Raw genomic sequence first — 25,755 nt, 5'->3', positions numbered from 1 at the left:
TATGCAATCCTCCTCCAAACACTGAGGCTAAGTGGCAAAGGGAAGCAAGAGACAGAGAGTGAAAAGAGGGGAGAGAGACAGGGAGGAATGAAAGGAGCGCAGGAGGGGCGATCCTCACAAGTGTCTGGCAGTGTCTGACCCAGTGAGTGGCTTTCCTTTGTCAGGATATGGAGAGTGTGGGTGGGAGGGAAGCAGGGTGCTTCCGTCTCCATTCACATGCTTACTTCACAGACATGGCCACTCTGTCGCCACACGCCTCCACACGGCTCTCGTAATCGTGCCAGGCAGCAGGTAAACACACAGTCAGCCCACCTGACGTCATGGGCCTCTGCCTCTCACCAAGTCCCAAACAGATCCATTACAGAAGTTGCAGTCTCTAGCGAGGGGGCTGCGGAGCTCACGGAGATGGGAAAAAAGGGGGCCTGGCTGGAACTGCAGAGAAACTTTGATAAATATAGGGGATGATAACAAAACTCCCCAGGGAACCAGAGAGAGGCTAGAATGAGAAATGGAGAACAAAGGCAAGCCACAAGGTTTCCGAAAAGTAAAACTGCTGTGGTGGCTGTGCATGAACCCCCTCCTCTTCTTCCAAACCCCCCAGCAGCCCCTGTCTGCAACCTCACAGTGCACAGCCGCTGCTGGAAATACTAGGTCACACTCGTCTGAGAAAGGCTGCGGACTGCTCATGCTGGGATTTTCTGCATGGCACTTCACTGCTCCAAGAAAGCCCGTCCAATTAATCAAGATGAAACTGCAATTATGCAGCAGTGTGCTGATCAGCACTATAGGAAAGTTGTCGGCACTGAAGTGACATCACAGATTAGACTTGTGTATAAAGTTCAAGCATTGCCGCGTTGGTTCATCTCAGAACAAGCTAACATCACAGAACTTGTCTAACATGACGAAGCTTATTTGAATTTATCTTTTACAGACATAAACATGCCAATTTCATCAGGCACTCTGGCAGTCTTCACTTTGCGCACACACCCACAGAACTGCATGCACAGATTTGCTATACTGTTTGCCTGCAGTAGCCTGCATAATCACTACCTGCATGCATAAATGTAATATTCACAGCAAACAATCCCCATGGACTTCCAGTTAAAGATGAGGACAGGCTCCAAGGAGGAGAGGCCTCTTAAATTTCAATGCATCTTTCAAGTAATGAGGAAAAAGCCTGCTATATTTTGCCTGGGGATGTATGCGAATGGGGCGGAGGAGCTCTGCTGCAAGGAAATGAGGAACCAAAGGCATAACATATGCCTTCTACTTTCTAGTACACACAACTTTAGCGTGAGAAACTTTAAAGAATTGATGTAACTTAAATAAAAGACGTCACATTGAAGATGTTTGGAATACAGCTTTCTAAGCAAGGGAACCAATGATGCTCCACACCCTTGCTACTTTCTCCAGCTCCACTTGGGAGAACCTATGGTAAGAAATGGGATATATGATCCCTGCACTGTATTCTGAATCTGCCTATAGGGTCTCCTTCCAGTTACACATGCATGGGGTACCTTGAAATGGACGCACCCTTCCTAATCAGATGCTCAAACCACCTCAACTGGACTTGCTTGAGTTTCTTGAAAACATCTCACTGCTCATCCAAGATTGCCATGACCTGGATGACTGAGAATCTTCACCAACATCTCACCGTCTCTTTTTCTTCTCACTGCAATCTTACCCTTTCTGTCACTACGCAAAGCTCATGACCACAAGTAAGGGTTGAATCCACTGGTAAATCAAGAGCTTCCCCTTCAGGTTCAGCTGCTTCATCACCACAACAGTCTGGTTCAGTGCTTGCTGAATCTGCATTGATTTGCTTGTCAATCACTCCTTCCAAGCTACTCTCAACCATGGTCAAGATCAAGAGATGGCGGCTGCAAAAGCTTGGCTGTAAACAGCCCCACAGCGTGCCACAGGCAGCAGGTCAATGGAGTCATTTTTGAAATACTGAAATTAGAAATTCTTATCTTTGTGTTGAGAATAACTTGAGGTGAGTTTTAGGCCTCTTCACTTAGCCTCCACATTATCTTCACCAGCAGTCAGAAACTTATAAATCCAATCTCTCTTGGTGTTTACTCCTCTCAACGCTGCTGACCAGCACTATCATGTTTATTTGATGCCCTTCAAGATGGCTTTGGTATTGTAATCACTTGCCGTTTGCTCTGGGTGATAGACTAATACAGGATGAGAAGAGCCCATTGTTATTCTGTAGACTCCACACTCTGCCTTTCTCTGGTCAGGAAATAACCCACCTGGTGCAATCCAAGTATAGAGGCTTTACTGCTCAAGTGTTGTGTTGTGCTGAATACTGCCTCTTAACACAGAGGGAGCATTAGCTACTAAGCAGAGGCTGAAGAGGGTAAAGGTCTCTTTAGATAACCCCTGAGGAGTCTTGGTATGCTCTTTTTCTCAGAAATTCATCACAGCATTACACATCAGTACACCGGCGCAGCTGTGGGAGCATATGAGGGTATGGTGAAAACCCATCCAAGGGTGAAAAAAAAAAGAAAATGAAAGCAGAAAATAGTAGTGAATACACCACACGAATTATATGCATGCATGTCCTGAGCACTTGCATGAGCACACCCACAACCTGAGGGAAAGCAGTATTGGCTAGAAGTCAGACTGCCTTGGCCAAATGCTTTAATTGTGTTTCCAAGAACCACATGAGAAGGAGTTTGCTGTCAGTCTCTCTTCTTGTTTGATCAGTGTAATCACATTAGCTTGCTTCATTCCTTCACACTTTGTGAAGAGAATCTGAGCTAACACACTGCCTGACTAATTAACAACAACACATAGAAGAAGTATTGTCCACAACTTCAGCCTCTCATTCAGTGATTTTCAGAAGCTCTGATTAGAGCCCAGATCATGCCCATAAGCAAAAATCACACACATAAAATGTAAGCTGGCACATGCACTTCAATGACAATTACTACGCACCATATAGTTTTTAGATGTTAAGCGTGGAGAACTGCTTTGACTAATGTTATTCACTTCAGTCTGCATGATCCGTTCCCATTTATTCTGTTTACTAAATCCAAACCGAGAAGGCAGCCAGGGGACACGAAGGCAGCAAAAGAGAGGGGAGAGAGGAGAGGAACACACCGAGCCAAGTCTCCTCTGTGTGTTTGTGGGTGCTGATGAGCTAGGCTGAGAGGATATAGAGAGGGTTTCCTGCGGGGCAGCAGTCTGCTCTGAATGGGCCAGCTGTTCTCTGCTCATTCTGGTGTCCCAGTGCCCGCTGAGCAGCCGGGCTCTGCCAAAAAGAAGGACAGACTCACCACATTGCACACAGTGACAATGCCTGCTTTTACGAGGGGGTTCCTTTCAGAGGTGACCAACAGGCTCCAGGATAACTGGGGAGAGCATATGCTCTAATCAGGGCAGAGCTTCTGCTCCTTCGTCAGTCTCTTTCCTCGGGACATAATCCACCTCCATTCAACCCAACAACTGGCCCAGCCTGACCTGGCACGGCTATGCCTGCGGGTGACCTCAGGGCCCCAGGGAGGTGTTGATGGGCTTGGTGTCCCAGCCTGACTGCCCTGCGAGCTGCCTGCTGACAGTGACATGTGGGCTTGCTGACGGAGCACAGTGTGTGAAGCAATGTAGCCAGACATCTGTGGACTTGTGTGGAGCAGCAGAGGGTCAACCCCATGGCAGAGGGGTGGAGAGTAATGGATGCCTGTACTTTGTTTGTCAGCGAGTGCAAAGACAGGTGCATACAGACAGAGCATAAGGACATAATGGAGCAATTGAGTGCAGTCAGTTAATCATTCACTTCTACAATAGACTGTCTCAATTTCTCAGAGTGGCAGACCTTGAATGTCTGCTGGGAATAAATCCACCCTGGTAGAATACAAAAAGTCAGAAGGTTCAAACTGAAGCGTCACCTTTCGAGGCTCAGAGAGAAAGCATAATGATTTTCAAATTAACCTTGGTTGCTTATCTCATTGAAATGATGAGAGTGATAAAAATCATATATGCTCTGATCACTGAGATACTCTGGGATCATCATGAATAATAACATAGTCCCAATCACCCCATACAATCAGTGCAAGAAGCAAAGCAGGCACGGGAATTGTCCTGAGTAAACAAAGTGATTGATTATATTCACAGGGCAATAATCATTGGACGTCATGATGTAATTACTCTTTAATCTAACTTCCAATGAACTCCATGGCAGAATCCATATCTCATTAGAGAGAAATTACACACTGCTTATACCATTTTATAAGATGTACTTGAGTGGCTTCACAAAACGCTTTTATATGCACAGAAATATTTCAACATTGTCCACACTTCATAAGAGACAGTGTACTGAATATATTAACAATGTCTTGTCATTATGGCACTGATGGCCCACTCATACCAGATACGCTCAAGCACCCTTATGCTGATGATTTTTGAATTTGGATAATGTTCCCATTTGTCCATAAAACGCAGTGTAGAGAAAAATACATACAGTGTCTGCACAAAACTGATAAATACTGGGTTGTATGTCATGATAAGTTGTCCGTTACTGTAGCTCCTGCTCAGATGCAGGCTACCTTGTTGAATCACTGCCAGAAATCCCAGCATGCAAATCTAAAATGGAAGATTTGAATGTCTGAGTTCAGTATTTAAAACAGGTGCACTGAACTTCTGAAAGACCTGAAGTGTTTAATTTTCACAAGGTGTGTTCAGAAAAAAATGACACTGAATTATACTAAGCAGTTAAAATGGACATTCAGACCTTAGTTTTTAAAACTAACAATTTTCATATCATAGTTATAACCTTAGGGGGGAAACATGAACTACACTGTGCACAGTCATGCACATAGAAAAATGTGCTACATATATGCCAGTGCTATCATCACCACCACTACAACACAGAGCATTCGCCTCTGTAATTCACCTGCTGCCTTGTGTAAGCAACACATCTCTTTGTCTGCCACATCTGCTTGGGCTTAATGAGCTCTGAGGCCTGATAATGATATTACTGCCTGCAGAGAAGAGCTTTCCTTCCTCTGTGTGCATAGGGGACAAACCAAAAACAGACGTTCATATGCTGTCAGTAGTCATTACCGAGACCACAACGCTGATGTGCCTGCATATGTAGGGAAAAAAAGACAATATGTATGTGGACATGTAGACATGTTGTCAGCCATCTTGTCTGCAGTCATTACCCAAAATACATTGACGTGTGTAAAATGTAAATCAGTGCTGGTGCGCTGGATGTCATTTTCACCACACACGTTGCTGCACTTCATGTGTCTGTTTGGTTCTGGCTGACCGGTGAGGTGACTGGCCTGCCGTAAAGCTGCTCTTAACAGGATGGAAGATTTCCTGTGGCTGTCAGTGAGGCCCGAGAAGCGGAAATGTCACCAGTTGAGATTTTACGATATTTATTGCCAATCTCCTCACTTGTACTCCTCTGGCTTTAGTTGCTTGTCAGGGTGACCAGTGTCTGAGTCACACAGGCTGACAGTGCTCAGTACAAATATGCTTAGACATTAATGCAGGACATGATGTATTCCATTTTTGATATTTGGTGTATCACTGTGGTTGCTGTTGCAGAGAGGCCCAATTTGTCCCTATCAAAAGATTGCTTTATTGCTCAACTTTTATTTTTATTTTGGCAAACTAGACTTCTTCATTTTGTATTTAAACATTTCAGACAAATAGTATTCAGTGGTGCACAACTAGGTCTACATTAGCATGTGTGTCTGTATGCTTGCTACATCCATCTAACATTGGATTTGCTCTACTTGTCCGTATAAGCCCATTTTAGGTAACAGCAGATTGGAAGCTATTCAGATGCTAAATTTAGTTTAAAAGCTTTCCAGCTCTTTTCTAGACTTTCTAGTGTTCTAGTGCTCTCATTACAAAGCAGGAGGCCAACAATAATATCTACATTGGTAGACAGCAAACAGCTGTCATCACCTCATACTATCATTAAGCTGTTTTCAGACAATAAGATGCTATAGGGCTTAAACACGGAGGCCAAACACACTGATATACGTGAGTCAAATTTCCCTGACTTACAGCCAACCTTGACATCTCCTCTGAGTCGTCCAGCATGACAGATTACGGAAGGTATTAGTGTTTCTGAGAACGTAAACAAATGGAATTATTTATGTGACTCAGATCTTCTGTGCACTGCATGTGTGTGTGATTACTCAGCAGCGAGCGTCAGTAACTCACAGCAAGTGACGCCAAGGAGGTTAAAAGAAATGTTGGGAATTATTTGAGCGTGTGTATGCGTGTGTGTGCGTGTTCGGCCTTGCTTGCTCAGCAGCTAGCCTACAGTAAAGTGACAGGGGGCCAGTGTTTCTTCAGAGGATGAGTCAGACTACAGATGACATGTCTGGCTGGTTAAACAAGGACACATGCTTGTTGGATGTCAAACTGATGTCATTTACATCTAAACCGCAAATTACGCAAACTTACAGCGGAAGGCAGTTTGGCTGTTGGATGTAATGTTGTTTTTTACACAGTCATGATCAGGAATTTTGGATGAAGTATCCCAGGGTTTCTAATTCTTGACTGCCCAGTGGAGCTTGATACTGAGGACTGAGCAAGTGTAGTGAATCCCAGAGCTTTGTGTTTTAGACTGGAGTAACTGTATTAATGTCAAGTAAAGCATCTTGTCTGATTGAGATCCAACAGCACTAAGCACCGAAACTGCCCAGACTGACTGATGCCTTAGGCCACAGCTTTTAGATGTTTATATAATGTGACAATTAAACAGTTTCTCTGTTGTTTGGAGTCTCAGTTCTTGCTCTGAGCGCTTTTCTCAGAGCTTTTCATTGTAACACAGTCATTCAAATGCCCCAAGAGAGTGTGGACCCTGAGTGGAAATTGTTCTGTGAAGCAACTTTTTTCCCAAGGCCTGGTTAAGCATCAAAGTTTATTGATGCTTAACTTTATAAGCCAACACAGGTGACAAGTCCAAACAGCGCTATAGATGAAATCCTAACAGCTACTGAGCTCACAGGTCAACAAATCCATCTCCAACTGAGAAAACTCCATTTGCTGCTGAAGACGGTATGTTATGGGTGAAAACTCTAAGAGAAAAAAAAAAGTTAGTGGACTGTGACATGGAATTGTTTTGTCATCTACTCTCTTTAAGGTCAAGAATGAACTTTGAGGCTTTGCTACTGTTAACACTTTGTGCTGAAAAGTTTATTATTATTCTAGCCAGTGATACCATACTTAAAAAAGGTAAAGTAGAAAAATAGTGCTACTTTACAATGCTGCGATGTTATCAAATGATGTTCACTTGAAAATATGTGAATTTTGTGAATATATGCGAATATAAACAGTCACATGTAGGCTACGTTACTTAACAGTGGAGAACAGGGGCTGCAGAACAAAAGGATGATCAACGTGACTATCCAACTCCTATTGTGACATATCAGGTGACATGAAAAAAACCCACCTACACACTAACAAAAACTCAAACTGTCCTTCTTGTTGTCTGGTGTAAAAATCAATACTGGTTCTGTATTCAGGCGGCATGAACCAGTGCAATCAAAAAGCCTAACTGTCCTCCACAGAGACTCTGGGCCCAGGTCAGGCAGCCTGTGCTTCATCCCTTGTGGTGATCCCCTCAAGTCCCACACTAACAGAGGTCACCTTACTGCCAGATTTCTCTTAGGTACCTTCATACTCTACTAAAAACTGCCAGTTTCTCTCTCCCTCACTGTCACTCACCAACTTTCTTTTCCCCCGCATTTTGTTTATCTATTAAATTCGGATCATCCACCATGTCATTCCGGCTTTGACTCATCGCTGGAGAGATGGATTGAGAAAGAAAAAGGCAGAGACAAATGTAGATACAAAAAGAGAGGTTATGTCTTCCTCCAACTGTGCAACAGGTTTTACCCAACTGTTTGAAAGGTCGACAAAACAAAACATGAATCAGTGAATTTCTATCAACAAGCGCTCTGTGAATAAAACATCGAGAAGGCACGGCCAGATTGAGTCATTGCTGTTTCACACCTACGCTGGTGTTTATGTTTCCACATCATCATTGTTGTTCCAGAAAAAAGCTGTTTCCATCAGCCTTTGTCACATCTTCTCTTTGTTATGACACTAACACTTAGAAGTGTGAAACTTTTGATTCAACTTGTACATGGAACATGAAGGCAGAACATGCACTTAGACAGAAAGTAGGGATGCACAGTTTTGGATTTTTTGACGACATCCAATATGTCAAATCTGAGGCCATGGGTCTCTGCCGGAAACCGGTGGATTGCCACCTCCAGGCTGGGAGAGAGTTACTGCCCCTATCTCGGGGTCTTGTTCATGAGTGAGGGTAGAATGGAGAATGAGATGGATCAGCCGTTTGGTGCAGCTTCTGCAGTGATGCGGGCTTTGTGCCAGACCGTCATGGTAGAGAGAGGTGAGCCGGAAGGCAAAGCTTTTGATTTACAGGTCCATCTACGTCCCAACCCTCACCTATGGTCATGAGCTCTGGGTAGTGACCTAAGGAATGAGACTGCGGATACAAGTGGGCAAAATGAGTTTCCTCCGTGGGGTGGCTGGGCTCAGCCTTAGAGATAGGGTAAGGAGCTCAGACTTTTGGAGGGAGCTTCTCCTTCGCATTGAAAGGGGTCAGTGTAGGTGGTTCAAGCATCTGATCGGGATGCAGACCCAGAATATACTGAAGTGATTACACATCTCATCTGGCCTGGAAACGCCCTGGGGTCCCCCAGGAGGAGCTAGAAAGCGTTGCTGGGGAGAGGGACATCTGGGGTACTTTGCTTGGCCTGCTGCCCCCACGACCTAGCCTCAGATAAGGGATGAAAATGGATGGATGGATAGATTCAATATGCCTATAAATAACAACTCATTTGGCCGATAACTGATACTGATATCGATAAATCAGATACAAAATCGGCCGATACCAATGACATGCATCTCTACCAGAAAGTGTATTTAAAGAGAAGGTAACAGTGTGCCATTTATTTCTTGCTGTAGAGCCACTGGGAAACAAATGTGTTCTAAGAATAAAATCATCCTTCTACAGCCGATTGAACACACACAATACATGGGAATAAAAGTATGAAATGGCCAATGAAGAGGGGGTCTTATGACTTCCTGTAAGGAAATCACTCAAGCGGCAAAAAAAGTTTGTGGGCAGCAATATATCAAGCTACTCAAACTTAAGAGATGTGTCTTTTTTTCCCCACAACGGTCAATTATTTTTGAAGCCCGGATTCCCTGTAAGAGAAAGAAAGTGTGAGAGAAAAACAGACAGCAAAACAGGCAAAAGGAAGCAAAAGAGAGGCAGAAAAAACACACCAGCCCTTCAGCAGCTCTCAGCATCCACTGTTCCACATCAGTACAGCGATCAGTATTTCCAGATCACTGAGCTCGGGGTTAACCACAGCTCTCTGCTCTGGACAAAGGTCACCCAGGATAGGCTTGCTGTGAGGTCCAGTGACCCACTCTGAGGAGCCAGACTCTGGGCTCCAGTCTGGCCCGGGGTCCTTTAATCACCATGACCGGAAAGTCAATAGTGTGCACAAGTCAATTACCCAGGGAGGAGAACTTATGGTGCTACGTGATCCAAGAGTTTCCCTTATCCAAGCCACCAATCTTTCTGACAGCCAAATCATAGGCAACTTATTGGATTCGGTGGAGAAGGAGATCTTTACATTAATAATTCACTCTGTCCATTGCTGCATCTCATCCCCCTCAGTGCTGCCGAGAGTGAGACCACACCGATGCACACAGTGGGTGAGAAAATGCAAAACTAAGATGGAAATGAACCGCTCCCGCTGAACTATCTCATTCTCTGCTTCTTTGCACCCTCTGTCCTCTTATTTGTTTCTCCGTTCTTTTTTTCCTTCTCCACCTCTGTCTGCTTACCCATTCTGTTCAACTGGTGATAGCATTCCTGTGCCATTTCTTTCGCTGTCACAAATTCTTAACCTCCCACACACTCTCTTCCCACAGCAAAAATAAAAAAGGTGGATAAATGATGGCCTTGACTATTCTTTCTGACTTTAATATGAAAAAGATTTATGCTGATCTAAAATGGTAGCTAAACTATTTTAAATAGAAACCTAAAAGTCTACCGTATGAAAAAAAGTTACCTGCCTATTCCTGGTCTACTGTGGATAGTTTTCTGGTGCTCTCTTCCTCTTTGTCCTCATTCCCTTCTCCACTGACCCATGCTGCTCTGATGCTGACAGAGCCGTAGCCTCTTCTCCTTTACTTTCATCCTCTCTCCAAATTATCTGTCTTTCTCCTCCATCTCCCTCCATCTCCCCTTGCCTCCATCCCATTTCGCTCTTGCCAGTGGTGTCCTGGTGGTGATGGAAAGCCTATATCCCTCTGTGAGCTGCTGTCCCTAATGAGGCTCCTCAGCCACATACCGTATCAAATTAACAGGCTGCACCAACCCATTACAACCCAAACCCACCAGCCGGGCCCCAGGCAGGCCCAGCGCCTCACCTCATCGCACCGGCGATCGCACTTTGTGATTGATAAGATGTGGTGCAAACAAAGACAGAGGGGCTGGAGACAGTGGAAGAGATAGCGAGACAGAGACAGAGGTAGCCAAATTAAAGATATACACATCTGTATTTTCCCTGCAAGGAAAAATATCAGCCTTTTGCAATGAGTAATTATCCTCTTGATGGAATAAGTAATGAGGGGAAAAGGTCACAGATTGCCTGAGTGAAGAATATCCGTTTTATATTCGACGAAGCAACGGCGATTATTGCCAAAGACTCTCAAGGCCTCTCTAAAGTGCTGAAGTGTTTGACTAATAATACACACAGGTCATTTGCAAACTTGTTTCCATTCTGTTTAAATGCCTGCTGCAAACTTATTCATTTTAATGATTTTGCATTCTGCCAGCGGAGACATCCAAAAATGTCTTGATTGGTTCACCATCAGGTTTAAAATACGCCACTTGGAAGGGAATGTATGCACAGGAGAGTGTGTTATGCCGTAACCATCCATCTGGCTAATTGGATCTCTCGAATCTTGGAACACACACTTGACATGCTCTGATAAGGTTATAATCTCCCTTGTGCCTTTATGGTGCTGGTTCACTATTTTAATTAATTAGTCGCCTCAAGTTTAAGCGTGGCATTCCTTTATAACTGTGGAGAGGGAGCGAACTCAGACAGCGTGTGCAAACGGACGCGCTGAAGTGAATATTACAGTTAGGTGATACAGCATTAATTGATATCGTACATGTGTGTTTGTTGTAGCACTGAGATGTATACAGATGTAAAAAAAAAGGAAAGAGTAAATGATTAAATCATGCTACAATAATGGTTGGATTACCCTGCGAGGAGAGATAACGCTGTGTGTTTCTGGAAGACAAACCCAGAGAAGGTCATTCCTGAATAAATGTCACCAATAAATTGGCTCCCAGAGAGAAAAAAAGACCCCAGGGTTATTTTACAAGACAACAAGGCTCCTATAAAAGAGCTTAGTCCATAGTCTATCACAGTGAAAACAGGAATGTCCCAGACTATTGCCTCCTGGCTAGACTGATAGAGAGGACCAGAAACCCAGTGAGAGAAAGACAGATGCAGGCAGAGAGAGAAAAGAAGATACAATATATGAAATAGATAAAGCCAAGAGAAAGTGGGCAGATAGAAGGAGACAAAAAAGCAAAATAAAGATATGATAAAGACAAAGAAAAGGAATGGGGGAGACAGAACAAAACACACAGCGATAGACAAGAGGAAATGTTAACAGGCTCCATACAACAAAAGGAGAGGGGAAAATACAGACAAGCTCTGTGGAGAGATGCAATGCTGGTGTAAGATGACGGCTTCATCACTGTGTGCTGGCTCTTCAAGCCCTCCTCATCCAACCCTGTTGTCAACAGGCTTCCACACCTACATTACTCACACTGCAACAATAGTTAGAGGCTGCTCTCCTCGGACTGCTCACAGACATAGACATTACCTGTTTCCATTCGCCCGCCAGCAGAAGTTGCAGCTACATATCAACTGTGAATCACGGCCAGCAGATACTTTCACTTACTTTCAATGCAGTATTCCTCAACATCTTTCACAAAATAAGTCTGTAATACTGAGCATGTCACAATTGCCCTGAGTCTCAAGTCTCTCTTACAAACATACATGCCAATAGGTGTTATATACACCACAAAATAGACCATATTTAGGGTGCTTACGTGCACATACTCGCATAAATCCACCTGTCACTGTTCTTCCTCTGCCTGTCCCTCTTTTTGTGTCACAGTGGGCGTGTTTTCATGCAATTAAGTAATCAGATTACAGCTGGCTTTCTCCAGTAAACCAATATCATAAATGCAACGTAAAAAAGAAAGGCTTTAGTGAATTTTGTTCTTTTATCTCAGACATGTATTAGGATGTTACATACCTTGACATGTTTCGGCGGAAACTTCCGCCTTCCTCAGAAGTGTCACTTGGTGGCAAGGTATGAACTAGGCTTTTGTTATCAGGGTAGGAGATTAAGGAGACCAGATTTCTTTAGTTCAAATTTTCCTGGAAAACGCAGGTTTCCTGGTCATGAACATGGGTAATTAGGGTGACAGAGCAGTGGGATGAAAGGAGAGATCATAAACATGGCAAGTAGAAAGTAGCAAGTAAATGATAAATGGACTGCACTTGTATAGCGCTTTTCTAGTCTTCTGACCACTCAAAGCACTTTTACTATGCATGTCACATTCGCCCAGTCACACACACATTCACACACTGGTGGCCAAGGCTGCATCACATGGTACCACCTGCTTCTCAGTAACCATTCAACATGCACTCACACACAAATGGAACAGCCATCGGAAGCAATTGAAGGTTCAGTATCTTGCCCAAGGATGTTTCAACATGCGGACTGCAGAAGCTCGGGATCAAACCGCCGATCTTTCGATTAGTGGACTACCTTCTGAGCCACAGCTGCCCCCTAATGCTTTACATTCTCATAATCTAAATGACTCCATCCAAAGTCTGACTGAAACTGAAACAAACTCTAAAAGTCTATAGAGGTTAAAGTATGTTCATGTTCACCGCTGGCCAAGACAAGCAGCGTCCTCTGTCACTACACCTCCAAAATAAGGTCTGAGGTAGGGAAGAAATTGGATTACTGACCAGCTCTTGCCTGCATACACAGATTTACAGTTGCCATGGATACTAAAGCGCATGTAAACGCACTCTCCGATTACCTGTGTAACCTGGTTTCAATGAGAAACCTTTTTTTTGTGTGCACGTAAATGTATTGCGCGTCTTCCCCTCTCGTTCTTTCCTCGAATTTCTCTCTTTTTCTCACACACACACGCACACACACGCACACACACACGCACACACACACACACACACACACACACAAAAGGAGTCCAATTATGATTGAAAAGGCTCGTCAAACAGCACAAGGACAAGGCGAATCCATGGGTATTGATCCTGATGCACTTAGACTACAGATGATGAGCATGTCCCAAAATGTAAGGTTACAGAGGAGGTCTACTCCAACAAAGGCTCTGAGCCTGAACCTCAGCCCTGTTGGTTAGTTTGTACAGCATTGACTCAGAGGGGTAAAATTGATTTTTTTCCCCTTTTATTTGATTTATATTTTTGAGAAAAATAGTTTTCTGGTGTATAAAATCCCGCCAATAGATCTGCATAAAACATTACCATGACAATCTAAACTAATTCAGTGAAGCCTGTTTTCTCACACACTATCACACACTGATTTACTTGCACTGGTTTCATTGAATTCTGTGGTGTCCCTGTGAATGTTTATCCAGTGTTCCTGTGTCTGTCTTTCTTTTTTTTTGTGCCCATCTGTTCCTGTCGTGTCCTTCAACAGCTGCAGAGTGCTAGCCGCCCACTCGCACACACTCACACCTAAAAGCTCTCTGTCGCACCAGAGTATCAACAGGCCAGATTTTCTCTCCAGCTTGACTGTAGCCACCACAAAACAACACAGGCCTGCAATCAGATTGGTGCCAGCCATGTCCCTGTCTATTACTAATTCACCAAGTCTGTCATGCTATCTCTCCCTCTCGGCCTCTCTCTCTCTGTCTCAGCAGCCTGTAAAATCAGACCAATAACCTCCATCAAGTAACTGCCCGCAACAAAGATACAAGCTACAGCCTTAAGTTCTATCACCACTTTAGCCCAAATGGATAGCTGACATACCAAATGACCCCAAAGTGTGTCTGTGTGTACAACAGCTGCGTGTGCCTCCGTCTGTGTATGCTTGTGCATATTAACAGACGTCATATGCGTGTGTGCTGCAGGCTCTGGGTAGCCAGCAGCAGGTATGAATTCTGCCCTGTCCTCCTCTGCAGTAGCAGGACATGGATTAATGGTGTCATTAATCTTACCTTTAAAATGAATGACTTCAGCACCTTCAACCTGCGCCACAGTGGCTGCCTAGTTCCCACCCCCTCTCGCTCCAACCCCTGCCTAGTCATTCAGCTGTAACGGATGGATAGTGGGTCTGCCATCCTATCCATCCCTGGCTTGGCACAGCCTGGCACAGTGGGACATCAGAGGCCAGCAGCAGCACTACCTCAGCTTACTTCTTGTTCTGTGTCTGTGTGTATGTGTATTCAGCTAGTCTGATGGGGAAAAAAGTATCCAAAACATATAGGGTTTCCTGCAAAGTTTCTTGCAAAGGTTGCCCAATTGTGACGAATGTGTTATGTCAGTGCAAGTGTGCTCACTGTGACTGCAGGTCTCTCTGTTTAATGATGTTCACCACGAATGGGGGAGTTAAAATAAGAGGAAAGCACAAGAAATAACCTGCACAAATCGAACTCTGTTTGGGTTGCAAACCGGTTACTTTGCTTGTGGAAGCACCAAACTTGGGTCTACTGCCAGCCTTAGAGAAAGCAGACAGTGATTTCATATGAACCACTGGTACTGCACTGTGGAAATCATACTGTTACACACTTTAGACTAGGAAAAGTAAAGCCTGATCATGCTTTGATCAAAAGAGAACAACCTGACTAAATGTGTCTGACTAACTTTTAGGTGATATGTGTCAAATGAACCCTGCGGTGATGCAGATATGGCTATGATGTCAATCATCTTTCGCAAAGCTTCAGTAGAGATAGCCTTCAACGAAAATCAAAGAGCAGATCATAAGAAATGTGGTGGGTATAACAAACACAGCTTGGCATATTTGTGTACCTTTTATAGTCCTTGGTTCCTGTGAAATTTTATAAAACACGAATAGCACATGTAAAACTGTGCTCCAACCAGACCTGCATGCGTCAACATCTAGTGGAAATGTCAGATATATCGACAGCTGTGCTGCACCGAAGCCATGCACAAGGCCCTCTGTGAGTAGTCTGAGCTACATTGCTGGCTGGCATTCATCACTAAGTGAGGGGGAGGGAGGTTATCAGGCTGGAGCTGGAGATTTCTCATTTCATCAATAAGTCGTCAGTCTTCCTGCACTTCCCCTCTCCTCCCACCTCCTATACCTTCCGCTCTTCAGCTTTGCCAAATGACCCTCCATGCCACAGAGGCTGCTGGCCATTATCCAGTAGGCCAGTCACCCAAACACACACGGCCATAACCTCTTGGACTGTATGTCAATGTCAAAGTCACGGAAACTATTTAAAACCATAAGTTTAGCAATAGAAATGTGTTTCAGCATGATAAGGTTACACAGCTCAGTACAACTTCATTCTTCTTGTTCTGGCCACTGAGCATCACATAAAAAATTACAGCTCTTTGCTTTGAAGTGGATATTGGTGCTACATAGTGCAGCAATTACACAAAGTCTCCACATGGTTCTTTGAAACGTCTTGACTGGTTTTCAGTTCCTCCCACAAAAACAGTTAATGAGGTGAGATGTGCTGCTGAGTCACTCGTTTTAACCAAGGAAACATGAAAACCTGGCTCATTTACAAAGCGAGTGTTGTTTCGCAGAGATATTGCTTCACAGCTTTCATGTTAAATGTGCTTCTGTGTAAGATTGGCTTGAGCTTTTGTGTCATGTTTCCTCATGTTTGTTCCAGGCTTAACAGAAGAATCAGACTGAGTTGGTGGAGAGAGCTGAGGAACTGTGAAAGTTTGACTAATCTACGGTATAAATCCAGAAGGGAATCTTTAACTCTGAGTAACTTAGAGGAGAATATTTTTATTGTATCATGAAACAGAGTATGCTGCTAACATTACTGAGTTTTCTGACAAACAAACTAAATTAAACTGCAGTTCCACTCTAAAAGCACTGGTTTACTCCAGGCGGATCTCGTCACGTGTTGTTGACAAGACCATTTTTTAAATAATATTATACTCCAACAATGGGATCAAGCCAAAAAAAAGGACCACCTGACACCAGCTCTGGCACTGTGGAGCTCTGGTTTTGCACCACTCAGTACCACCCTGTCAGATCACTGTGTAATAACTGTCAGTCATTTCTCATGGGATCGTGTAGCTGTGACAAGTGGGTAGCTCGCTTCTGACAAAATCTGGCAACCACTGAATGGGGCGTAGACGTAATGACTAGTCAGGGAGCTGGGTGGAACAGTGGACTGTTTTCTGTTTAATAAGTGAACACTGTAGTTAATAAGAAATCATGAGAACATGTTCTTGTGCTTAAAATGAAGGTGAACTACATATCAGACAACAAACCTCCTTACTATTCAGAGCGAAACCATCATTAATAACCTGCTGTGTTGCGCAGTGTCTTAGGTCATTATTTAGAGAACGTATTGCTGTACCTTTGTGGCCATAACTTACCTAACTCTGCAGCAGGACCAAAATGTATTCACAGTATTTCTTTTGGGCTCATCACTCAACTGAGTAAACACAAGTTATCATTTCTCTCAAAGCATATACTGACGACTCTTTAATACAGCCCAGACACAGAGGGTCAATATATGTCCTACTGTGAGCCTTTTTATTTATCAGCATAGCTGCCTTGATAATTTTGCAGCTCTCCACTATTTGTCTTTAAGCTAATAAATGATATTTTCTATTTTATGGTTTTATTTATTTTAGATGCAGCTTCAAGTTTTGGATGCCTGGTCAAGATTGTTAGTTTGGAGGATGCTGTGAACTTAGCCAGTCAGATGCTCTGTGTGTCAGTGCCCTTCATGACCTTGAAACACACTTTCTGCTGAACACAAGTGGCTCCTATCTGGAAACGTCCTCTGCATCTTGTGCAGTAGCATAATGAATACTTTGTGCTCTATTGATTCATTACATTCTATTGATATTGTTATGCTTATTATTATTCTGCAATGTCAAAATGAAAATCTTAAGGGTGTACTTTAACTACAATACTAACTTTGAAGTGGATATTCTTGAATGATCAGCATTTGTCCCTGCATGTCCTTAACATTTGCATTATGAAAGACACCACAAAAATGTCAAAAAGTCCCTAACCTTGTCTGTAGATATTTTATGACAAGTAAAAAAAAACAAAAAACAATGTAATCATTTGAGCTGGATAAAAGAGCAGCAGCAAGTTGATTACAGCCCCAGTTAACCTTAAACAGTAGTTGTTGTAAGGCAGGAGAGGAAGGAGGAGGGTGTTAATTATTCACTTCCCCGTCCAGTTTCCAGCCACTGGCCTTGCAGTCCATGCTTATTTATAGCTGCCTATAATCGGCTGGGGTAATGCATAAATATGTTGCTGAGGTAATTCTTAAGCAATCCCTCAAATGCCCCGAGGCAGATGTGATGGAAAAGAAAACAAATCCAGAGATGAGAGTTTAACTGCAGACATACTATACGCTTTAACACACTAAACTAAAAGTCCCATATTTATGACACAAGCTTCCAGAATGGCTTAAAAAAAAAAATCACCTTTAAGACGTGCCAGTGTTGGTGCATGCTCCGGATATGCCTCAAGTCACAGCTCTGGGCAATAAAAGCAGGGTTGCAGGCCAAGAAATGTGCCGCCACATGTACCTGCCATCGCCTAGGGTGAGTTTTCACTCTTGTGAGTGAGAAGGAGATGGAAACCATTCAGCACACCATGCCTCCATTCTTTTCTATTAAATTGTCCCCATAAACTAACCCACGGGTGCTGTAACATGAATTTGTTCCCACTGTCTCTGCCTCAGCTAGTCTTCTCTCCTGATTCTATTTTCCACTCTCTTTTGGTTTTATGTTACTACTTTCCCTTTCTCATCTGTCTTTCAGTGTCCCCGCCTCTGAATATGTTCTCTCACCCACTCAGGCCAAACTGGTAATGTTTCTGGCATTTATACTTTAGAGCCAACAGGGGGCTTAGCACCACACTATCATGAGTAATTGAAATAATCAACTCCACTGCTAATGACTCATCTCCTTGGCACTGCATGCTAGTCTCCACATCATTGGGAGTGCGGTGCAGGAGGTGCCAGTGCCCGGAGACATTTCCCAGCAAATTTCTCAGAAAGCATGCGCACAAGAGAGAGAGAAATAGCGAACACCCATTTAACGTGAGTCAACCATTATGGAAAACATCAAGGTTTTTCCCCCCAGGCATTCTGGTCCTGTTGAACAACTCCCCTGCCGCTTAATGACTAAGCATGACCTGGAAGATAGGCTGAGGACAAATTGAGGTTACAACTTCGACACTGTGTGTAATAAATTCACCACTGGTGCAAAATATTTCACACCAGAGGGTTTATTTCTGTCTGATAGCCCTACGCACATTCACACACCTCAACACAAACTTTAGGTGCAGTGGCATGACTATGGCTTGAAGACTACCAAGTGGACTGGACTGGAGTGTGCTTGTTCAGGAGAGCTCAATCATGCAAGCTGTTTGCACAACAGGCCTCCTCTGCACTGTGGGAAAACTCTCACATGGTCGTTTGCCTGCCTGCCTGGCTTACTGGAGAGTATGACGACGAGCATGTATTCATTGAGAAATGCCTTGACGCAGACTGCACCGCAGTACTAGCCCAGCCCCTTGTACTTGTCAGTGTAACAAGTCTCAACAGCTACAACAATGTATGAGTCAAGTGGAGCAGATAAAGTAACATCGCAAAAGTTGATTCTAGCTTTCCTTCCGACAGCTCCTCTTGTGATTAGGTGCTGCTGCTTGTGTTGAGGTATGCAGGGAATGGCCATGCTGACAGCTGAAGAGGTGTGTTTGTGTTTGTGTGTGTGTGTGTGTGTGTGTGTGTGTGTGTGTGTGTGTGTGTGTGTGTGTGTGTGCAAGGGACGCTGAACATATGTGTGTGTGTATTATATGTGTGAAAGAGATGACAAGGTACAGAAAGAAGATTATGTGCAAGTGTAAAATCTGCTGTGACCTTGCACACCTTTGAAATACCTACACCCACACACAAGATATACACCTTCAGTACAATAACTCAACATGCCAGGAGACCAGCTGACAATCGGGGGTGGGTGGGGGAGGGGGGGGTGTCCTCTCTCAGGCTCCCACACACATGTTCAACAAACTTACACGGATACAAAGATAGCACATGCAATAGCTGACGCGTGTAGACATGACAAACATTCAAAGCACTCTGGAAACACACGCGCAGGGAACGTTGTAAAGACAGAGTGGCTGTGCGCACGTCTTCACATAACTGCAGGTGGAGCTCCTGCCGGCAGCCAGTGTGGAGCAGTTTACGCGGGGGTGGGGCTGGCTTTTCAGGTTAAGGAAGTCGTGACATGCCCCTCCAGCGGGCCCATAAATCAGTCGGCTCAGCCTCACTAAGGATGGCTCTTGGGAGAAGGAAAGACATGGAGCGCGCACACACACACACACACACACACACACACACACACACACACACACACACAAGCACAGGCCACTTCAGCTCACACACGGACATAGTCATGTACACATGCACTACAGTGTGAGTGCCAACAAACACTCACAGAGACAGCGGGAGCGCAAACTCTGTTATGTAAACGGCTGTGGCACTTTTCGCCTCAGGCCTTACATGCCACACCTCCCACTATGTGGTTGAGTGTATGTGTTTGTGTGTTCAAGGTGTGAATGTTGTGGAATCAAGGAATGATAATTGTATATTCAAAATAGTTACATCCGTTTTTTACAGAATTTAACTTCACACCTCTTGAAACACACGTGACCTTTTGTAGTTTGATAATCAAGCAATGTGGTGATAATTTTGTTCTAACTCAGTGTGGGTGGCGCCACAGACTTGTTGCATCTGTGCTGCCATCTCATCTTTGTCTGTGGACTTGCATACTGAAGTTGTGGGAATGAAAAACAACAGAGGAAGTGCTACTTGGAGCACAAAGCAGGTGTACTTCAACAACGCAGTGTGCCTTGAAACTCATTTCCTCTCCTGTGGACAATACAGTCATAGAGGATAAGTAGCCTTGAAAGACTGAAAGGAGTTTCTTACATTTTTCACACTTCGCTGAATGGAATCACATCAGGAGGAAAAATAGGACACGCAGGCATCTGATTGGCTGTTTATGGCCAGTGGCTTTTCTTTTGTTTGTTTATCTCTATAGAAAAAGGAACGGCCTTCCTGTAGCTTGTAGACCGCATTGCTTGCTGTGAATACAAGGTAAAGCAGATAATAAATCAGGTTGTTGAAGTCATGAGGCTGCAATTGCTCATAAAATGCAAAATGCGAGGGGGAGTGTGAAAAGCCTTTTCTAATCAGCATATGAGTGCAGACTGACCTCATACTTGCCATTTACAGAAAGCACCTGCACCAACTGCTGCATCATTGTACAAATTGAGCTAATTGACCTTTAGGCTGGAAGAACAATGTCTGCATTCAAAATATTTCTAGCAACTTACAGCAGCAATACCATGTAAATACAGAGGTTTTAAACCATAATACATTACAACAATTTTCCAAAATCAATTTTATCTTTTTAGAAGCAAAATTCCCACAAATTTCTTTCAAGAATTACCATATGTACTTCATGATAATTGAGAGTGTTATGGAGACTTATCAATCGCAGAATCATTTATGAAACAGCTTAGTCACACTATTGCTTTACAGAGAACCTACTGCCTGATCACTGCTAGGTGCTGTGCAAAACCCCAAGTGATGACTCAACATGAAAGATACTAATCTAAGGTGTCCACTTCCAAGATTTGACATGCAGATGTGTCAGAAAACATGGAATATGAACTACAAACAGGGATTTCCCAAGTTGATATGCAAGATTGATATCAAGGCCTCTTATGGAGGAAATTATAAGTACCCGTAGTAGTAGGAGTATTAAATTACTTAGCTTGATCTGGAAATCTAAAAGCAGTGTGTGTGTGCGTGTGTGTGTGTGTGTGTGTTAAGTGATATTCAAGATGACAGGCACTCAAAGTAAATCTTGTGTTGAAACTTGAAATGTAGGGGTCGTCTATAAAGACAAAAATGCCATGCCAGCTGATTTATTTTCAGTCTACGTCTTAGAATTAATTGGAAACACTTTTTATGAGAAACTATCGGTTACACACTTTTGAATTTTACAAGTTGAAAGCCCATTTTATGAGGAGGTAGACTAACCATTTTATAGATGATATGAATTTGGCTGGTGCTAAATTAAAAACTCTGCTCTGACAACCATAAATAGAAAAGTTTCTGTTGTTTTGGCATGTTTGGGGCTTTCTGTCCATCTGCACCCATCTGTGAAAGCAAGTGCCGAGAGGAGAAGACGAGGGAGGCTGTTAGAGCTCCGGCTATCTACAGCCAACAGTCTGAGAGCTGAAGGAAACTCACGTATTGCTAACAGTGCAGGTTGTCACTGAGTACAAAAAAAAAAAAAAACTGTCTTGCCTTGGGAGTGGGAGAGAAAAGAGATGAGAGAGAGCAGTGGTGACAGAATGAGACAGAGAGATGCAAGCCTCTTGCTTCACATGAGCGGTTTGGTCCTTTCTTTGCTTTAGTGCGGCAGCCCATGCAATGGTTCCTCGCTCTCCTTTTTAGCCAGCTAAATTCTGAGTGTGCAGTTCTGTCTGACCAATATGCTGTCAGAATGAGAGATGCAGCAATTACTCTATATCCACGGTCAGTATACTGATGTACTGGTGCATGCACCCGGCCTTGCACAGCGAGGGAATGTGAAAGAGCAGCGAGATCATTACATCACTGAGGTACCCATGGGCAAGGCACTTAACCCCCAAACTGCACCAGTGGGGCTGAACTGGTCAGTACTGAAGTGTGAATGTGTGTGAATGTGTAAATCTGGAGGAAGGTGTTGCTGAAAAAGAGCAATTATGCTCCATGTTTCTGGCCTGGATACATAAATGTTGAAAGAAACTCAGCAGCACTGTGTAGGCTACCAATAATGAACCAGTGAGACATGACATTTGGGTTTTTGGTGCAGGTATACATGATTATACTTTTAGATTTTCCACAGTCCTTATTTTGGGTGCTTTAAGCATTATTAATATTACAATCTAACCCACAGTCATCAATATGGCCTGTCTGAGTTACATCTCTCAGCCATTTGATGGAATTATTTGGTGGACATCTCACATAATAAGCTCTCTCTGCAGATGAATATCAAACACTGTTGAATTCCCTCTTCTCAAACAATGTCATTCCTACCTATGAGCCTGCATGTTTGAATTAAATACATTATTTAGTACTTGTGAAACCGCCCATCCATGGAATAAATCCATGTATCACTATGAATATTAACAGGATGACAGCAGAGCCAAAGAAATCCACTAACAGCTCTATTTAAGCCAACGCCCTGCTAGATCAGTCAAAACAGCAGACAAAAAAAACAAAACATAGCAATCAATAGATATGATGGATGAAAGCAGGGAGCCTGAAAACAACACCACTTCAGGTTTCAAAGACAGGAGCAACTAGAAACAACAACTGAAGACTTCATCAGATCAAACAGGCAATTGCTGCCAGGATAGCTTAGTTTGTCGATACAGCCACATGCAGAACTGTGTCGAGTCGAATTTTTAAAAAGCACAGAGAAATCTGGACTCAGTTCAAGATTCAAGTGATAACTGTAAAAAAAAAACTCGCTCAGATTCTTTCTTCTTTACAGCTTCTTCCACCTGAGAGAGGCGATAAATCTTGAGTTTTTGTACTCAGCTGAGGCAATGACTGGGCCAGAGGTCAAACCAGTAAGACAGATGAAAACAAGTGATTGTCTGGAGGCCCATTAAAAGAAAATTGCTGAGGAGGGACAGAGACATTCATGTCCTGCCTTTGTGGGAGCAATGGAGGTGAGTGTGTGTGTGTATATGTGTTTATAAGAGTACAGTATGTGCAGGAGGGTGAGAGGTTCCTGTATATTGTACATGATACGGCTGTGTCAGTAAATCAAGGTGTAAGTACTGATATCTTGTAGTCATCCCAGTTCCAGAAACATCCATTTGAGGTCTGACAGTCATGCAAACATTTTTTGTGACATTCCTTTCTTCGGTACTCAGGTCTGTCTCAGAGAGGAAAACAGCTGCCACACGTTTTGTTTTCTCCACATTTTTCATCATTTCTCCTCTCTCTCTGCACATTCTTTGTTCTTTGTCATTGCTGCGCTCACTTAGCCACAGAATGAATGTGCGCTGTGACAAAGCAGTGTGGAGAATGTGGTTCGGCTGAATTCTTATGTTAGCACACAGCTATTGTTGTCCCTTCCTGGAAGTCCTAGCAAGTGGCTGTCTCCATATGAACACAGTTCAGCAGGGAAAACAAAACATTTGAAAAACACCTCTCTCTTCACTGGTCCTCTGAGGTCTCTTTTTAAATCACTTATGGGCTTATATGATTTCTGGGGGCAAAGTCACTGCTTCTGAAAATGTTTTGACATCTCAGGTCATTTTCACTCTGCTGCACCTGTCATGTAAAGCGGCATTAGGCCGTCTCAGCCTCTTTATTAATTCCCAGCTTGGAAACATATGGCCAGATCACACTGCATACTAATTAATGCTCCACTAGGACATACAATATGGAATCATAGCAAAGACACAAATCAATTACGTGTCACTTGACCTGCCATTACTGAACGTGTGAAGGTGGACGGAGGTAGCTGTATGACATAAAATAGAGATATCAAAAAAACTGAAATCCAATCTACCTGCCATCATCTTCTGGGCCTCATATGGCTCCATGTAGCCATCATTCTCAGTCGTCATTTTTTCCGTGCTGGTCTGAGTGCCACCAGCCTGCTCAGCATCGAACGGGTCCGCGTAGTCTTCAAGGATAATGAGCTGCAGAAGAAAAGAAAAACAAGGGAAGGTGAGATGGAGGGAAGGAGGGCGGAAAAGTGAAAATAGCAAGAGGGGAATTTATTTTGCTGCTCTGTTGAACAATACAACGCTGGTAGGTGTTGGGAGACTTGCATGACAGATACTGCAGCGGCCCGGGACAGGACCAAGTGATATCCACCAGGGCAGGCCAGGAGATACAGGGAGAAACACATAAATAACACCCCTCCTCTGAATGCCTTAGCACACCACCACAATGCCCCAGCTTTTAGCCTTACAGCACGCTCTTTGCTACTGCTGGTCTGCCTAATTATATGATAGCCCAGTGACAGGCCCACATTTCAAAAGTAGAGGAAAGAAGACCACAACTGCTCAACTTTCTTAAGAGAAACAATTTGGCAGATTTATGCCGAGCTGGCAGTGAGCCACGACTAATTGCAGTCTTGCTCTTTTGCTGAGCATTTTGTGCAGTAGATGGCAATTAGGTGGACGTACCGAGACCCAGAAATACAGCGCAAACCTTTAGGGAGCAGAGCAACAGTCCGCATCTATAGTGCCTTGGGGGGATATTTGTTTCCTTGCAATGTTTGCTTCATCTACCAGGATACCGCTTCAAAAGTAAAGTTCTACCCTTTGAAAGTAAATAGACTCCCATCTGAGTCATCCGTCCTCTTGGACATTGGATCTAATGAGGGGGTATGACTGCAGGAGTTTGGGCCCGCTGCTAGAAAATTGACTTTTTCTCTGTCGAGGCTCCTGACAGTCTAGTCCTGCCAATCAGTGGGCAGAGGAGAAGGGCACCGCATGTTCTGTAACTTGGAAACGTTTTAGCCAAGGGTTTCAAACAAATAAGGAAACGCTTATGCATACACCTAAGCGAGCATGTAAACACGTACATGACTGGCACTACACCCTATGAGTCATGTGTAAGAGGAAGGGATTTGGTCTCATTATAAACAAGCTCATCACTCATCCGGCGGACGGGGCCGGGCGGGGCAGACACGAGGTGGACCGAGTCTCGTGCTGTGCCTCCACCTAGCCAGCTTCCCTGAGAACAACCACTGTCCATCTTTGCCACAGAGGGAGCACACTTCCCAGAAGCAAACTCTAAATGCAGGCCACCCGTGAGAGTGCCACAGACACACACATTCATTCACACACACACACACACACACACACACACACACACACACACACACACCTGCCAAGCCTCAGGGAAGCAAGTGAAATGTACAGATATACCCTTCCAACTCTGGGATTTCTCTTCGGTTGGGAAAGTACCGACATTTTTACAGTTCTGATCAAGGTCAAATGTCATTTAACTTTTTTTTATTTAAAGACGTTTTGAAAAGTTTCCAAGTGTTAAATGCCAGAAAATTCACTCGGGATAATTTGTAAGCTGCTTAGTGACACAGCAACGCTGGCAGGTATATTCCTACACAGATCATCTCAACTATACATGGATTAGGCAATAAAGGCAAAGGAAGTAAGTACCACGGATGTGTTTCATAGCAGCTACTGTGTGTTAAATCCACCTTCTTCAGTATTCCCTCTCCATGTGTTTTTGGTAAAATAACTAGGACTTTTTCTGCCACAGCATAATTATGGGTTCCTTGAATGTTTTGCTTCTGTGAATTTAAGCAGGGGGGAAAAAATCCAATACAAACATTGTCCTGGTTTGTTTTTGTG

General features: G+C 43.7%; 1 protein-coding gene across 5 annotated transcripts in view; it reads right to left on the bottom strand.

Moving 5' to 3' along the window:
- Nucleotides 1-25,755, bottom strand: part of zgc:158464 (uncharacterized protein LOC791139 homolog) — a 105,832-nt gene that overhangs the window by 64,088 nt on the left and 15,989 nt on the right. For all 5 annotated transcript variants that reach the window (XM_049566052.1, XM_049566061.1, XM_049566057.1 and 2 more), the window contains exon 2: nucleotides 23,937-24,069. In XM_049566052.1, the coding sequence (XP_049422009.1) occupies nucleotides 23,937-24,069 (133 nt within the window). The remainder of the gene's footprint in view (nucleotides 1-23,936; nucleotides 24,070-25,755) is intronic.

This window comes from Epinephelus fuscoguttatus, linkage group LG2 (genome assembly GCF_011397635.1).
Source record: "Epinephelus fuscoguttatus linkage group LG2, E.fuscoguttatus.final_Chr_v1".
Taxonomy (NCBI): Eukaryota; Metazoa; Chordata; class Actinopteri; order Perciformes; family Serranidae; genus Epinephelus; species Epinephelus fuscoguttatus.
Note: the sequence above shows the minus strand (reverse complement) of the source record. Positions and strands in the feature narration are given on the sequence as shown.